The sequence below is a fragment of the Drosophila serrata genome, unplaced genomic scaffold (assembly GCF_035046125.1).
Source record: "Drosophila serrata isolate PLE 108 unplaced genomic scaffold, ASM3504612v1 contig_165, whole genome shotgun sequence".
Lineage (NCBI taxonomy): Eukaryota > Metazoa > Arthropoda > Insecta > Diptera > Drosophilidae > Drosophila > Drosophila serrata.
In genome coordinates this window covers 3,946,756-3,963,956 of record NW_028257063.1, presented here as the reverse complement: position 1 = coordinate 3,963,956, position 17,201 = coordinate 3,946,756, and the positions used below count along the sequence as shown (strand labels likewise).

At 37.8% G+C, this 17,201-nt stretch overlaps 1 protein-coding gene across 3 annotated transcripts in view; it reads left to right on the top strand.

Moving 5' to 3' along the window:
- The window catches only part of ASPP (Ankyrin-repeat, SH3-domain, and Proline-rich-region containing Protein), a 55,435-nt gene that overhangs the window by 23,714 nt on the left and 14,520 nt on the right, over nt 1-17,201 (top strand). The window contains exon 2 of one of the 3 annotated variants that reach the window (XM_020946884.2): nt 2,491-2,551. In XM_020946884.2, the coding sequence (XP_020802543.2) occupies nt 2,519-2,551 (33 nt within the window). In that variant the 5' untranslated portion in view covers nt 2,491-2,518. Of the gene's footprint in view, nt 1-2,490; nt 2,552-9,669; nt 9,941-17,201 lie in introns of those variants that run through there. The other 2 variants (XM_086827245.1, XM_020946883.2) reach the window with 2 other exon arrangements.

Sequence of the window (17,201 nt, the reverse complement as noted above, 5' to 3'; positions counted from 1 at the left end):
GAATAATGTTTGGGAAACTTTGGTTTATAAGGAAGTTAAAAGAGAGAGTAATTTCATCGAGTAAATATATATAATGGATTTATTGATGAAGTTAAATATGAGAATAATGTTTGGGGAACTTTGGTTTGTAAGAAAGTTAAAAGAGAGAGTAATTTCATCTAGTAAATATATAATTGATTCATTGATGAAGTTAAATATGAGAATAATGTTTGGGGAACTTTGGTTTATAAGAAAGTTAAAAGAGAGAGTAATTTCATCTAGTAAATATACAATTGATTCATTGATGAAATTCAATATACGAAAACTACCTTCCTACTTTTATAGAAACCCAAAAAAAAACTCCATAATTATATATATATTAATTTTAGGTGTAAACTTTCAATTGTTACTAGTATTTCCCCCACAGTTGTGTCTTTACCAAGGGATATAGGATATCAGATTCGATCTAACGGGGGGTCCTGCAAGATTCCGATCAACATACTGGAAAATGTTCTCTCCTCTGTCGAGTGAATTTTCCAAGTTTATTGCTTAGCCGTTGTTAGAGAGGGGTGTGGCTGTGGGTGGAAAAGCCCCAACAGCGAACGCCTCACATAACTTGCTCAACAACACACATATCCATAAACGCTTTTCGCTCTCCTGGAGCAGCCCCCGGAGCTGCTGAAGCCCCTCATCCTCATCATTGGGCCAGCTGGCCGCACTTTAAGCCATGCAGAAAACTTTTTTCGCTCACACAAAATGTGGAAAGTGAAAAGCGAGCGAGCGAGTGGCAGAGGAAAAAGTAAAATTGCTGACAGGAAACTTCCAATCAGAAATGAATTACTTTGAAGTGAGCTGACAGAGGGGGTTCAGAGGGGGGAGAGGCACTGACTGGCGGTAGTTACCGCAGTGTCAAGTTTAAGAAGCCATGAAATAACATTAATTTGTTGCAAATTCGCTTTGCCAAGTTTTTTAAGTTGAATTAATTTGATTAGCTTATCGCCCGTTCAAAGTTGAAACTCCATCAGCATCTTAAATGGTTTGAAAGGGGAGTGGGGGAATAGGAAAATCCACTCCCACCACCATTGGCTTTTCCTTTTTGCGGTTCAATGTACATTTCTCACATACAGAAGACAGCGACGACGACAATTCAAATTTTATTAGATTACATGAAATTTATGTGGCAATCAACTTAAAAAACAGAACGAAACGGAAGCGAATTTCTAGGCCGAAGTGGTTGGAAAATGCAAATTACTGTGAGTTCTGCTCTCTCTCTCTCTGTGTGTGTGTCATGATTTTAATAAGACTGAACTTCTTTACTTCTTTATTCTTTTGGTCCTTGCTCCAAGTCCTTGGTGTCCTTCGTTCGCTCTCTGTTCATTTTTTGTTCCTCATTGTTCAACTAAATAAGTCACATAAAAAGAGTGCGTTTTCTTTCTGGGGTTCTCGGGGCAGTATGTATGTATGGGAGGCGTTGAAAAGAAATGGCCAGTGGGGTTTCCCTGCTCTATATAGTAGATATATCTATGCTCCTACAAGCATGAGTATGTTTTCCACGAAAGAAAAGGCAAATTATTATTTTTTCTCTTAATATTTTTACGGCAAAATGCTTGAAATTGATAAGGCTGCCTTTTGTATAGGTTCAGGCATGTGTATATGGGTTTGATGTACATATATGTAGGTGCATACATAAATGTATGTATGTATGTATGTATGTATGGGACAGTGGGTGGTGGGTGGTTCTCAGTGGGTTGGTATTGTTGGAAGCCCAGAAAGCCCCCCTGAACTGCCTTCGAAAACCCCTCTAAAAAGGTCGAATTTTTATGTAAGATAAATGAGAAATACTCTCACTAAACAGAATATATTTTTCTTGAAGTAAGATACTATATATTCCGTTTTTAAAAATGTGATATAACAAAGCTTAATATATTTATTTGTTATATCATAAGAGTAACATTTTTAAATATATTTTATATAGGAGTTTTCCCTGGATATAAAAACTTCACAAGTGTCTCTGATGATTAAAAACTGACCTCTTTCCAAAGCAACTTAATACATATTTAAAGTTCACTATTTCCCCTTTACATAATACAATATTATTTAATGTTTATACCAATATTTCGCTCATTGTGGATAACAGTAAACGACTTTATTGATCATTTAGCAAACCTCTTTCCATATTTACTCAACCCTTGAGAAGGGAATAATACTGCATGAAGCAACCAAGAAGGAAGCCACAAAAAATTTGTTGAAAATACGAATTTAAATTGTATGTTTGTCTGGTTTTGTTAAATATATTTGCCAAACGTACACACACCCGACTCTTGGGAGTCCAAATACCTTGGCATGTGCAGACAGACACTTGTATATTGGCACCCCTCGACAAATCCCATACCCCCTAAACAAAACAAGACAAAGAAAAAAAAAGAAGGAAAATTCTTCCTGGCACATCTGATAATTAATGATTATTTGTTTGTCGGTTTGCTGATTCTGACTCCTCTTTTTTGTTTGCAGATTGGATGCGACTCTCGAACGTCATGGTATGAAGGAGCCGACGAACACTTTGGATGAAATTGTAAGTGCTTCGGCTAATCAGTGTCTAGAGTAAGAAAGTTCCCACTGTGTCACATAACCCACAACCCAGAAAACACACACAGCACACACACACGAGGCGGAAAAAACCGCAAAGAGCACACCGACCATAAAAATCCACGGGGGCAAACTCTGGGGAGGGGATTCCCCTCTGAGTAAAATATATATGCGAAAAAGTCAAGACAATGCAACTGACACATAATGAAAGTGAAGTGCGGGGAAGTTAAAGGCAACGAGTTTTATGGCCTGAGGAAGTCTGGTTGTGGTGTACAGAGAACAATTTTGGAGGGGTGATTTTTGGAAAATATTTAGGGAAAATAATGTTATAATGTTATAATTATAATTATAATTATAATTATGTTATAATGTAATAATGTTCTATAATCTCTATATATTCTATGTATTTTATATATTTTATATATGCTATATAATCTATATACTCTATGTATTCTATATATTTTATATATTCTATATATTCTATATATTCTATATATTCTATATATTCTATATATTCTATATATTCTATATATTCTATATATTCTATATATTCTATATATTCTATATATTCTATATATTCTATATATTCCATATATTCTATATATTCTATATATTCTATATATTCTACATATTCTGCATAGTCTTTATATTCCGTATATTTTATATATATTCTATATAATCGATATATTATATATATTCTAATTATTCTATCTTTCAACTGTTACAAAAATCAATCTCTTCAAAGTCTGTTATTTTAAAATTTATATAAAAAGAAACCTCATATAACCCCCTAAAAATATTCTTAAAGTTAGGAAAGGTTTAATTCTCATAACATCTTTATTAAATCCCCATTTGCCTTAAATTTTATATATTAACCTCTTATATATCAACACTTTCTTTTGATTTACCCAATTTAAAGTTTTTGAATGCCAGAATAATTAAGGCATTTTAGGGCAATCTAGTTAAATATCTATTTAACTATTATATCAGTGTATTTGCACGCAGTTGGCGCAGTTGGTTTGGAAAAGCGGAGAAAAGTTGAAAATGCAAAGCAATCTAAATAAAATGTCAGTCCCGCAAGTGCCGGCAGGTGGCGACCGGCAGCCGGCTCACTCGGAGAGGGCCAAACATGTGAGCCAGTATAAGCAACAACAACAAACAATAGATATATATATATATATATACTATATAGATATATATAGTGGTTGTGGAGCCCACCGACTTCAAAGTATTACCCAATGTGGCGGAGTTGGTGTGTTGTGTCTGGGCAGAAAAAACATGGCCGTGTCAAGCGGTAATTGTTATGTAAATGAGTTTTACAATTTTTGGCTTGCCGAAAAAGGTCTCATCCAGCTGAAGACTTAGGCCTGGTCCAAACATTTTCCAGTCCAGTCCAGTCCAGTCAGTCAGCAGTTTTTCCGTCACTGCCTGTGTCGCCTGACGCCTGACGCCTGCCTCCATGATGAGGACAAACAAAAGTTGTTGTTTAGCTTTTGTTTTCGGCTGCCTTTGCCTTTGGCTGCACATATATCCAAGCATCGAAAAGTCCTTCCCATTCCTAGGTTTTCCATTCAGGACTCTGTTGGCTTTGTGTGCAAGCCAAGCTCTTTATAAAATTGCAAATCAGTTTGTACAACTCAACGACAACTTGTTGTTGTTGCTGCTGCTGCTCCTGCGGTTCTCGCACAGCCAAAGTGCTTAGCTGGTTTCTGTCTTTTTGGCCAAAAAAAAAGAAAAAACACTTGCAGCCATTTGCTTTTCCTTTTCATTTCCATCTTGGTGCAAACATTCGAATGACTATGGCTGTATTTTCCATAATAAAGTTGCTTCTACACCCATTAAGGACCAGCAGACACATTGGAAAGTTAATAACCGTTTAGCCAAGTTAAGTCGAATGGAATGCCCAATTTCTACGTTTTTACCTTAAGTGTTTGCAGGGAGAGAAATTGTTGTGAGCCTTTAAAGAAAATCAAGCTAGGGGAATTTTTAAGAAGAAAGGAAGTTTGTATACCCTTGCAGATTGAAATTCGATCACTAGGAATGAATACAATATAACTTATATTTATGATAAAAAACAATAAAGTAATGCCTGCTTTGATTGTACTCACCTTTACATTTAATGTTTCCAATGAGCCAAAGAGACAATGAGACCTTCCCTACGCTTCTCAAAAAACTAAATTGCGTTTGCCTCTCATTTACTCTCTCTCAAATATAATACTTTCTTCGCTTTCACTCTCTCTCAAAAAAGTGCCCTCCTCTGCGATTCTCAACCGGTGTACTTAAGCACCGTAGCAAACACAATTATTTTTGTTCTTCTTCTTGTTCAGTTTAAAGTTTTTATTTAAATTTGAGTTTAAATATGTTATATTTTTGATCAATTTTAAGGACTTATCACATTTGTTTACTAACTCAAATTCTCATTCTTCAAAAATAAACAATGAGACCTTCCCTACGCTTCTCAAAAAACAAAATTGTGTCTGCCTCCCTTTTACTCTCTCTCTTAAAAATAATACTTTCCTCGCATTCACTGTCTCTCAAAAAAGTGCCCTCCTCTGCGATTCTCAACCGGTGTACTTAAGCACCGTAGCAAACACAATTATTTTTGTTCTTCTTCTTGTTCAGTTTAAAGTTTCTAGTTATATTTTAAGTCCAACCTTTGGCTATTATAAAATCTGTGTTAAATGAAAGTTTCCAATCACAATTACTATTAAACAAAATGCCGCAAAAACAGATGCCAACACCGTGGCCTTGTTTCTGGTACTTCACCAAGCCTGCAGATAAAGTGTAAGTAACAACAAAACAACGAACATTTACATAATTTCAGTTCATCATAAAAAAAATTTGATCACTAGGAATTAATACAATATAACTGATCATAAATATTTACTGGTCCTAGATTCTTACTAAACATTGTTACTCAATGTTCATTGATATTTACTGATCATAGTTACTTACTGTTCATAGGAACTTACTGTTGACAGATACTTACTGACATTTAACAACCGTTTCTCTGGCAATTATATAGTATTCCGATTTTCATAAAAATAAAAAAAAAATTCTATAATTATAATAGATAGCTTTGAATCAAATTAGATAATAATATGTTAATGACTGTAAAGGTTATAATTTTTTCTAAACAGTTTTCAATCGTTCCTATGTCAGCTATATGTCCTTTTTGTAGCCGTGTAAAATGTGGTTAAAAGCCAGGTGACCTGGCTGGCTTTGAGTGTTTTACCACGTGGCCTTGCCAAATTGTTTCCACTTTGAAGAACTTCCTGCTTCCAAACAGACAGACTTGGCTGGAAAGTTGCATCATTATGAGGGCGATGCCGTTCCCCCCAGTTCAATTAACAATTTCTTCAATTATTTATTCCGCAGAGTGTGTGCCCACTTGAAGGTCATAAGTTATATTGGAATTTCCCCTGACATTGCTGCTTATTTCTCAGTATTTTCTGCGTTTTCCCAAAGTGCCACCCACAGCAACAACGAGTCAGTGTCCCCCTCGTTTTTAGCCATATTTGTGTTAGCCTATTTCCTTAAGTGCAACGTCAGCTTGGCATTTCGCAACTCTGGTTGCCGTTTCCTGGAGGGAAATATAAATGCCATATATATAGTATGGTAAGGACTATGGCAAAAGACAAACAAATACACACATACAGATGGGGTAGAGTCACGCACACACACACTCCACTCACACACACACACACACACACACACACACACACCAAAAGGTTCACGCATGTGTCCTGTGCATGCAGATGTGACTGAGTGGGACTTGAATTTTTAATGCAAGGCAACAACCATTCTCAGCGGCATATTTACATTCCGGCTCAATGTCAATTGTGTTTATAAATTAATTTGCAAAAAGACAAATGTAACACACACACCCCCCCTTACAAGTGCACTAAGAGAAAAATTTGGTTAAAGGTTGCCTTAGTTTTTAGTAAAAGAAAGAAGAAACTGAAATGTATTTATGGTAAACAAGAAAAAGTGTCTAAGGTAACTGAAAACACTGAAAAAGGGAGTTTTGTTTGGAAAATCCTGCCAATCCTCTTTTCTACAAGTTTTCTAAATAATCTGTTGAGAATTATAAGCGTCCTTTGTGTGTATAATTTGTATAATTTAATATATATAAAATTATATGTAGGATTTTCTTAGTGTCTATATATATTTCTGAAAGAGTAGTGTGCTATTGAGATATTCCATGAAATATATAAGTGTTCAAGGAGAAGGTATTTAAAATTTCCAAACTTTCCATCACTCTGATCTATTGTTCCATCCACCTGACCCACTTCTTCTTCTCTGAGTGTGCCGCAATGGCATTGAAAGTGGGTGGGCTAAATGGGCGGCGTAGGTGAGTTGCTGCCAAACAAGCACGCCTTTTGTTTAGAGGCCATTACGACCAGGGAGCCCATGGGCCTCTGTTTGACTGCCAGTGTCAGCTCATGTGGAGCACCACACACCACGTCCTCCGTCTGCAGCTCCTGATTTTGCTTTGGTTCCTGCTGCTGCTGCTGACCCCGCTGTCGCATTGTTGTCTCTCTTTCTCGGCAGGGTACCTTGTTAGCGGACCCATTCTCCCACCTTGGATGCCCATTTCCGAACCCGTGCCGTGGCCGTACCTCAGCTGGCGTGACAGGTTGTTGTCGTCGTTAGATGTTAGACGCATGCTTTTGTTTCTTTTCGGTGTCCTCTTGCCCCTAGGAATGGGGCAGAAGGCAGTCGCACAAACGAACACTTGCAGAAAATTATGACCACAATGGGTTTGCTTTCTTATTTTCCTTTTTTTTTTAATATTAAATCTTATGGAAATCTTCTTTTCAAACCGAAAGACATTGGAAGTGAGGTGGCGTTTACTCTGGTTTTCTTGTAACACAAGAAATTACTCATACGACACGTGCGTCCGCTTGCAAGTATCGGGCGTACGTGTCGTATGCGTTATTTTTTGTAAGAGGTGTTATGGAGTCTTGTCACCGTTTTTTTATGTCATAAAAATGAAAGTTCAATACATACAAATTAATAAGTTTATATTGAATTTTTATAGTTCAAATTTTTAGGCAATTTTCCTATGGGGTTTTGAGGTAATTTTTATACGCTTGCAGGATATTATAATTTCAGTCAGAAACTTGTAATTTGTGAAGGAGTTATTTCCGATCCCATAAATCATATATATTATTAATCAGCATTAAAGGACGGGTCAATTTAGCCATGTATGCAAGGAAACATTTTTTTTTTTTAATTTTTGAAAATGTTATAAGAGGTTACATCGTTAAAATTATCAAAAAATGGTAAACATTTAATATTTTTACATTTTAAACCGAGTATGCAGACTTATTAAACTAATAAAAACTAACATAGATCTGTTTTCCGAATTTTAAGCTTTTTTGGCTTACTTATGAGTTTCTTAAATTTTATTTTGTGGAAAATAATTGTCATATTAAAATATTAATAAATATTGATTAGAATGCGACTTGCTTTAGATGCTTGAAGGTTTGGATTTTCTGATTCAAAAGCTGAAATCATTTAAGGTTTGTGATCTTCCCATAAAAATGTTTATTCTTTTAGTTCATCAAGAAGTGAATAAACTTTGCTTGTTCCATGCAAATTTTTGTAATTAAACAGCTGTAAAAATAATAAGTGAACTTCTGTCAGCCAAGAGACAAACAAAGCCAAATAATGGAACTGTAAGAAATTCTCTGAAAAGATAAACACAAAAATAGGCTAATTAAAAATTATGCTATTATTATGCATAATTTTCTCTCTGTGCAGTGGCAGGGAATGAGGGATAATGGGGACAGCAGCTGCCAGTTGTCGTAAATATTTGCGCACAAAAGTCGGCAATGATTTTGATGCACACGCACATAAGCGCACACACACAGACACACATATTCCCACGCAGTCAGCTGGCTAAGCTAAAACTAGCTAAGCAGCTCTCTCTCACACACACATAGAAACTAAAAAGGCAGCTTAACCCTCTGAGGAGGGCAAAACGGATGGGGGGCTGTGGCGGCTAATTTGCGCAACCGAATGACAGGCAAAGGCCAGAGATACAGTGGGATTTTGAACGGCTCCAGCTGGAGGCTAAGCAAAAAAAAGGCAGAAAGAAAGTCAAAGCGTGAAAATCAGCCATTAATAGATTGCTTGTTTTTTGCATGGCCCCAGAAATACATACATATCAATTTATATATTTATATTCTTCCTTTCCTTTTCTTATTAACAATCCATAAACTATGAAAGAAACATAGATTGTAACCCATATGTTGCATTGGAACGGTTTTAGAGGGTTAACTTTTATTCATTTGAATGAATTGAATAAATTATTTAGATTTATTTATTTGCACTTCTTTATTCCTATTTTTCTATTTATTTTAAAATATATAAAAGAGGTTTATTATAGTTTTATATAATTTATATAACTTTAATATAAAATATGTAGAACTTGGGCTTACTTTATTTTCTTTATTATATATTTTGTTTAAATAAAACTAGTTCATTCTTTTCTGTGTAAAGTTAGGTGTATGCATATTATATTTGCTCAATAAATCCTTATTATATAAAAAAATGTATTTAAATACAGGATATATGCAGGATATCTATGATATGTGTATGTTAAAAGCTCTTTGACAAAATCTTCCTACTTCTCCTATTTCCCTTTCACTTGCATTTATTCAACATTAATACAAATATATCTATAAACGCTGATTGCCAAAATCTCAATTGCTTTGATTGAAATCCCCTTTAAATAAGCCAAAAATTCCTAGATTTATAATTTCTCTCATATATTCCACGATTATGGCATAATAATCAGTGAGAGGCTTTCCCTGCCACGCTCTTAATATAATATACTACACGAGAGTGTGTGCGTGCGTCTTCGTGGGCTTTATCCCTGAGTCCTTCGATTCGGATAATGCCTGCAACAAGAACTGCAACAGCAGCCAACGCACGCACTTCCGTGTGGCATCTTCAGCAATTTGGCGATGCAAGTGAGCACAACCGACGACCTACCCGCTTTTCCCCCCCTGCTTTTCCATCGGAACTCTCGACTTTCGGCTCGGCTCTTTTCGGGAAAACATTTTCCCGGCCTTCGTGGGCCAAAACTTCGTTGTTTCGAATTCAAAGCAGCGGCAGACGTCGTGGCGTTCAGTTCACAGTTCTGGCGGCATTCCAAAAGAAGCAGTTTCAGTTGGGCTTTAACTGGCGAATGCGACAGTTGACGCGATTTTCCGCCGGCAATAATAACGTTCTCGTTCTCGCTCTCGTTGCTTACGTGTCACGTAAGGCGCGTAAGGCGGCATAACGTAAGATCGTGCGGTACGCTCGTTTTTGGGCGCATTTTTTCGTGAGTTATTAAAATGCGATAAAAGCCAGTGAATCGGTAATAAAGCGCTTATCTCGGCCCGCAATTACGGCCCAGAAAAACGGGAGGAGGGAGCCGGCGCGTTTGGCGGTTTTTCGTTGTGATGACAAAAAAAAAAAAGAAGGAAAAAAGAAAATAAAAACAGCAGAAGCAGCCGGCAGTTTTCTCCAATAACTCGCTTACGGGGTGCTGTGAAGTCAATTGTGTGCTGTGCTGCTGGCCCGCATCTGTTACAAATTTCTTTAGCCTGGCTAGAACATACTGGCTGGCACTGTCACCAGGCCCCATATCTCTCTCTTGTACGTCCGCCCATCAGCGCCTAAATGTATGCCTTAGTGCGTCCATCCGTCCGTCTGTCTTTTAGTTAATAGTTGTCTACGTGTGTGGCATTAATGTGTGAGGGAACACACACAGACACACCAAAGCATATACCCATAACAGGTGTACATGTACAGGTGTGTGTGGGGGGGATCGTGTTTGTTTTTCTTGGCTTTTAGCTTCCGCCAGCGGGGTATCTCGAAAAACATTCAAAGTATCTTTCGGATGTGCCACTTGGAGGGGTCTCTCCGTCTGTAGTGTGTGTGTGTGCTACTTTTGGGTGTTTATGACATTTAAATCAATAACGTTGCCTGACAAACCCTCACTCCTTTTATATGTATATATATATTTTTTATTTCTGCTCACCCCCCGCACTCTGTGGCAGTGCAATTTGTGCGGATTTGTTGGCTCAAGTGCCCGCCTACGCTGCAGTATTAGAAAGAGGTGACTCAGAGTTGCAATGCCACCCGAACCCACCGAGCTACCCCCCTGAGAGGCACCCCCTTTGGTGGCCTGAATTTGCTTAATGAGCGCTGCTTGGCCGCAGATACTTTGCACACACTTATTTAACGCTCATACGCCCCGTTGGCCCACGCTTTTTTGGCCAAGGGCGGCTTTTGTTTTTTTCCGGAATAAAGTGCAGCTGCCTGGCCTGCCTTCTCTCTTGAAATCCTATTTAAAGGGCAGCAAAAAGGCGGCAGGGCATTTTAATTTGCTGAAAGTGCCGCAAAACTCAATTTGCCAAGCCACAAAAATAGAGAAATGAGACAGACAAACTAAACCAAACTAAACAATTTAATCAAAAGTGTGCGTGAGTAAAAACTAAATCCCCTTGAAGTGTTTTTTAGAGGCCCAACACATCATGAGCATGGGTTATACGCATCATCATCATCATCATGGCCCATTGGAGACCACGTCGCCTCCATGAATTTGTTAATTAAGCTTAATGTGCAATTAAAGCTTCTAAGGAATGTGAACCCAACTTTTGGACCCAGGTCCAAGCTGATTTAATTTGAATTTTGGCCAGTGTCTAAGGGGAAATATATATGTTTAGGTGCCAGATATTACGTTGAATGTCCTTCACATGCTCGGGATTAGGAACTCCTGCTCCTGCTCCTCCTTTTTCGGGCACACCACATTATCTTGAGCTCATAAATTTAACCCCATTTTTTTTTTTTTGTTTGTTTGCGCCAAAAGAAACCCAGCCGGGTTTGAGGTAAATTTCCCAAAAGGGTCGTAACATTGCAAAGATGGAAAACTTTTAGATTACCTGCTTGACCCCATCAGAGGTGCAAAGTTGAGGTCATTTGGTTGTTCAAGTTGCTGCTTCTCCCGCTTTCCATTGCAATTAAGCATCAATTGGATGTTATCAATTTAATGACTCTCTGGGACTTAATTAACATGGCCTTGGCCAAAAAGCTAATTAAATGCAGAGAATGTGTCCTTAGAAGCAAACGTAAATTGCTTATTAATTGGGTTTCCTATTAGAGCTGAAATTGATTATTTAAATTAACAACATTGTAAACCATTTAAACATTCTGTCACAGAAAAGGATTCGATGGTTTCGTGTAAAAGCCAAACGAACAACCGCTTAAATGATTAATATAAAGCGGATTACCAATCTGTGAATATTAACATTGTACATACATACAAATGGGAAACCAATTTAAATCTCCCTTTAACGAGTTTTTTAATCCAATTACAACAATTACATTTAATTCAATGATGAATTCCCCGATTAAGTGCTCTTATCAATTAGTCTTTTTTTATTTTTTTTGTATGCCACAATAGTCAAAGATGCTGCCACTCAGGAAATCACTTTGCTGTTTGCTTTGTTCACCAGATTTTCAAGCTTGTGGCTTCCCTGTTTGCTCCATTTCCCCCACGTGCAGTTCCAGTAGCTTCTCCTCCTGGTGACCACGTCCATTTGGTGCTCTTGGCACTTCACTAATCTGTCCATTGTGGGACATTGAAAGGTGGGCCAGGCCTAGTCCTCGTCATGAGTCTTCATAACTGCTCCTCGGCCAGGCCTGTGGCCTGTGGAGGCGGTGAATTTACGACCACAGTCAACACTCATGCTCATGGTTAACTCATGGTCAATGAGCGGGTTCATGAACTTCCCCCCGGAGCACAGGTTGTTGTGGAGGGGAGAGAGGAGAGAGAGAGGTTGAGGATATGCCAAGGAGCAGGAGGCTGTATTATACACCAGAGAGCATCCTTCACGATTACTTAATATTAATGACTCTTGGCTGTGTGGTCACTCGGTGGCCATTGGTCGTGGTCCCAGGTCTAACCGCCTGCTCTCGTCCTTTTCCGGCAACCTTTTGGTTTTTGTCTTTCCCCCGTGCACTGGCGGAAAAATGTCAACTTAAATGAACTTTAGAAGAAGTTTATGGTGATAATGATGTCTTAGGAATACTAAAAATAATAGTTTAAATAGGAAAATAATATCCGAAACAGTTTAGACTTTTCTAACTACGCTCAGAAGTAGGCTAAGTTTGATGTTTAACATTTAAGGATATCTCCCTTATATGCTAGATTGTTTCTATAAACAATTTGTTTTAATTTTTATAGTATTTCCCTTTTAGTTTATTTAGATATATTTCTTATATCCTTGACTATTAGAAATCCCTCGTTTTCCTTAGTGCACTCCTAAGATCCTTGCGCTGATGTCGCAAATCTGACATCGCCGTCGATGAAAAACTTTGCCGCTTTGGTCTTTTGTAATGAATGCCCTTTTATCTGTATTAGTTTATGTGTGTTGGGAGGAGACAGGACACAGGACACAGGACACAGGCCACAGGCAGGAGGAGAAACTGAGAACCAAGAGTAGTCAGTCAGTCAGTCCTCCTCCAAGGACCAGTATCGTTTGGTTTATCTCGGCCATTGTGTTCGACAGCCACTGCTGCCATTGCCATTGCTCCTCCTGCTGCTGGGAATATTTGCTTAAGCTGATTTAACTACATTAACTTGATTAAATAAGTATTAAACAGTGCGGGGGCGACGCTGTTTGCTGCCAGATGCGGGCATCAGGGCATCAGGGCATTGAGGGCATCGATAGGCTCATTTTCTCTCAACTTCCCACTCGCTTTTTTATCGGTTCTATTGATTGATTTCGAATTACAATAAATGTTTTGCTACCAGCTCGTTTTGGCCTGCAGCACTTAAAGAGTTGTACAAGAGTGATGAGTAAGGTTTTGGGTACTTTTTTAATTGAAATGGGTACATGGCTTAAGTAATTGTTGTACCCTTGAAGGTTTATAACTTAAAAAGGGAAGGAAGAAGGAGTCATTTCCGACCCCATAAATCACATATATTATTGATCAGCATTTAAATGGGAGTTGATCTAGCTTTATTTAAAAAAAAATATATATTTTTGTTAATTTTTTAGATTTTTTTTTAAAGTTAATTGTTAAAATGTTCAAAAACAGTCAAAAATTTGAGGTTTTAAACTGAGTAAGCAAATTTATTAACCTAAACTAACATGGGAAAGCTTTCCGACTTAAAATTAATGCACTTTTGGCTTAGTTATGGGTTTTTTAAACTTTAATTTGTTGGATAAAATTGTCAAATTAAAATTAAAATTAGACTTCTTAACAGCGTTTCAAGTTTCTGTGTTAAATTATAATACCTTGCAAGGGTAGAAAGCCACTTCATATCCACTATAACCGTATTTATCTTTTAAAAAACCCATTTAAAAAACTAATGAATCTATTTTTCTGTACAATTCCTTCAATATACAATCATTTCCCAGTACCTTGTACCTCAGTTGGCCAACAAATACTGCATGTTCTAAACATCTCTATCCACCAGAAGCCACAATCCCCAATCCCCAGACCACAATCCTCTGATATGGCCCGCCAGCTGTTTGCCTTTGCCATAGAATGTGCCTCAATTGTTGTTCGAATCAAATCGCTTAGAACAACACAGCCACAGAGCAAAATGGTTGAGGATGGGAAGGGATATATGGAGGATGAGCTGGGGGATTCCCCCTTGTGTGCCACACATTGCATAAATAGTTTGATTGTCACACGGATCGAGATTGGGATTGAGATTGAGATTGAGATTTGAGATTGCTGGTCCGTTTTATGACCAAGTAATTAACATTCCCATTGGGCGCTAAGTGAATGCCAGTCAAGGTCGTTGGGAATGCAATTTTGGACACTTTTCGGTTCGTTTTCTTCTATCCGGAAGCCGGAGTCCCTTGATGGATATAGTACATATATACATTCCTGTTGTGTCAGTGGCAGCTGCAGCCAGCAAATGGAAAATAGAAAATGGAAAATTCTGCTTTTATAACTTTGTTTGCGCATCGCAAATCTCACTTTCTTAGTATCTATGTCTCTCTTCCTGACTCTGTGTCTCGTGGAAATGCGGAATGCGGAAAGCGTAATTTAATGAAAAGTCATCAAAGCAATGCAGAGACGCCGGATGTCGGGCAAATATCTAAACTTTTCGATTTCATTATCCAAACAGTGTCGTCGTCCTTGGCGGCCATTAAATATTGTTTAATTTATGCAAAATGGGAAATCTGTTTGCCTCGTTTCACTACCGCACTGGCAGCTTTAAGCCATAAATAAAAGCGTTAAAAATATATATATAACATATTATTACGGTCGGTAAATTAATGTCATCATCGAGCCGCAAGCAAATTGCTTCCGAAGCCCATCTGAATAATTGCCTGCGAATGAGTGTATCGCAGGACATGTGTCCTTCCCGAGTGTGAGTTCCGACCAATTTGTAGGCACTCCTTTCACCACAGCAGGACTCTTCTAGGACTTCTTGACTTGTCTAGTCGCCGACTGACAGCTCTGGAAATGAGAAAATTATTTTTTCTTTTTGGGTCGTCATTCAAGTTAATAATAAACAGAACCACACTCACGTCCTTGAGGTCCTTGCTGGTGGAAACAACAGAAAGAGGGGCTTGGGCTTGGGCTTGGGTCCTGGGAAACCCACCAAATTGCGCTTCATTTATTTATAATAATTACAACTGTAAAAAGTTTTAAAAGTCATTTCAATGGCAGCCGGTGCCAGGGTCTCAGGGTCTCAGGGTCTCCCTCTCAAGTATGCAGGCTAATAGGTCCAACAGGAGAAGGGAAAAGGAGAAAAGGAAAAGTCCAACTATGTCCAGTCCTGAATAATGAATGCCGTGAGAAATTGAACTATTATTTGGCAGGAAATCGGGGGCCAGGAGGCCAGTGCAAAATTCAAATTTAATTCCCTGAATTATGGCCACAATTTACCAGGACGATGTCCTCCCCCCCGCATCTGACCAGTTGGCCAGCATAATCTGCGCTTAAAAAATGAGCGTAAATTTTTAATGCCACCCTCGGCCAGCTCCTTGTCCTGGTTTATTTATTTATTCTTTTATTTTACACGCCTTGTTTATATACAAAAATATATATGTGTTTTATGATTGCGTTAAATCAATTGCTGTGTAAATTTTATGTTTCAATTTGCTTTTTATTTGTTCATATTTTTTTTCTCCCTTTGCTGTTTTTGTATTGTTTTTATGATTTTTTCCGCCGCTGTCATTCATAATTGAAGGAGGAGATTGGGAATCACAGAAGCCGCGACGCAATTCAATAAAGCTTTAAATTAAAATTAAATTTACAAAAGCAAACGCAATTAAGTTGCCAAACAGTCGATAACGAGTGCATTGCGACATTGACACACCCTCGACAGAGTCCTCGTCCTCGTCCTCGTCCTCGTCCTTGTCCTCTCAGTTTTTTCTACTCATCCTGACAGTCACTTAATTAACGCAAATTATTTGCAATGCCAATAAGCTGACGCAAATATATATTAGGTTTGAGGTTTGAGGTCTGAGGTTTTTATTATAAAGCCAAGTGGGGGAGGGATCTGACAGGGTTCGAGTGTGTCCAACTGACTGCCACCTGAATATTTCATTGCGTTCAATGGGCAACAACATAAAAAAAAGTAATTTCTTTGCACACACACACACACACACAGAGAAAATTCCACAGCCAATATATCTGAAAGTTCTCTCACTTTGCGGCCCCCTGAAAAGTATGCAATCGAATCGAGTTGCTTCACTGCGAAATACTTTATTGGATTTTCCTCTCCTTTTTTCCAAGGAAAAATGCCTTGTAAATGGGTTTATGCCGGGTCTTTGCAGTCAGGCTGGAAAGTCTAAGCCTCAATTATTCAATTTGTCATGGTGACTTTCGGCCTTGTGCAGCAGGCGGCATTTTGATGCTGGGAAATCGTTTTTAATTAGGTTTTTGGTTTTAAATGCAGTCCGATTTTGGTTGTTAAAAGTGTGTTAAAGCATGTTTCTATGATTTATTTAACCTGTAAACAATATAATTTAACATGGCAATTGTATCTATGATTTATTTAACCTGTAAACAATATTATTTAATTGTTAAATCATGACAAAGTTAACTCTATGTGTGAGAGAGATTAGATATTGTGAAAAAGAACAAGCCACAGCTTAAGCCTTTGGCTTTATAGACTTTGTTTTGTGTTAAAATTCTAACCACAAACCAATTATTAAATTCATTTATAATATACATGAATAACTTCGTAATTTGTATACATTTTCCTGGCTAACTTGGACTTCAAAATGTTTTATTAGCAAGCTTAAAGTTCTGCTAAGCCAGTTATAAACTTATTAAATATTATTTTGTTAGATGATATACTTTTCCTAGGTATTTCCCATTCGATTCACATTTATTTCGCGCATATTTCAGTGACCTTGAACGCACTCGCAATTCGCTTCGTTATTTTTTCGCTCATTTGAAACAGGTCAGAGCAAAAGGCGGCTGCTCACGTGAAAAGTGACCCCCACAGGCAGCCACCCCGCATTTTCCTTCCTTTTTCTTTTTTTTTTTTTTGGTGCTGCTGCTTTCCCCTTTGCTTTAATTACTCTTGCGGAAAATTGCTTCAACTCTCAACTTTGTTGAGTGTTAAGCATTTGGCACGAAGCAAAACGTGAAAA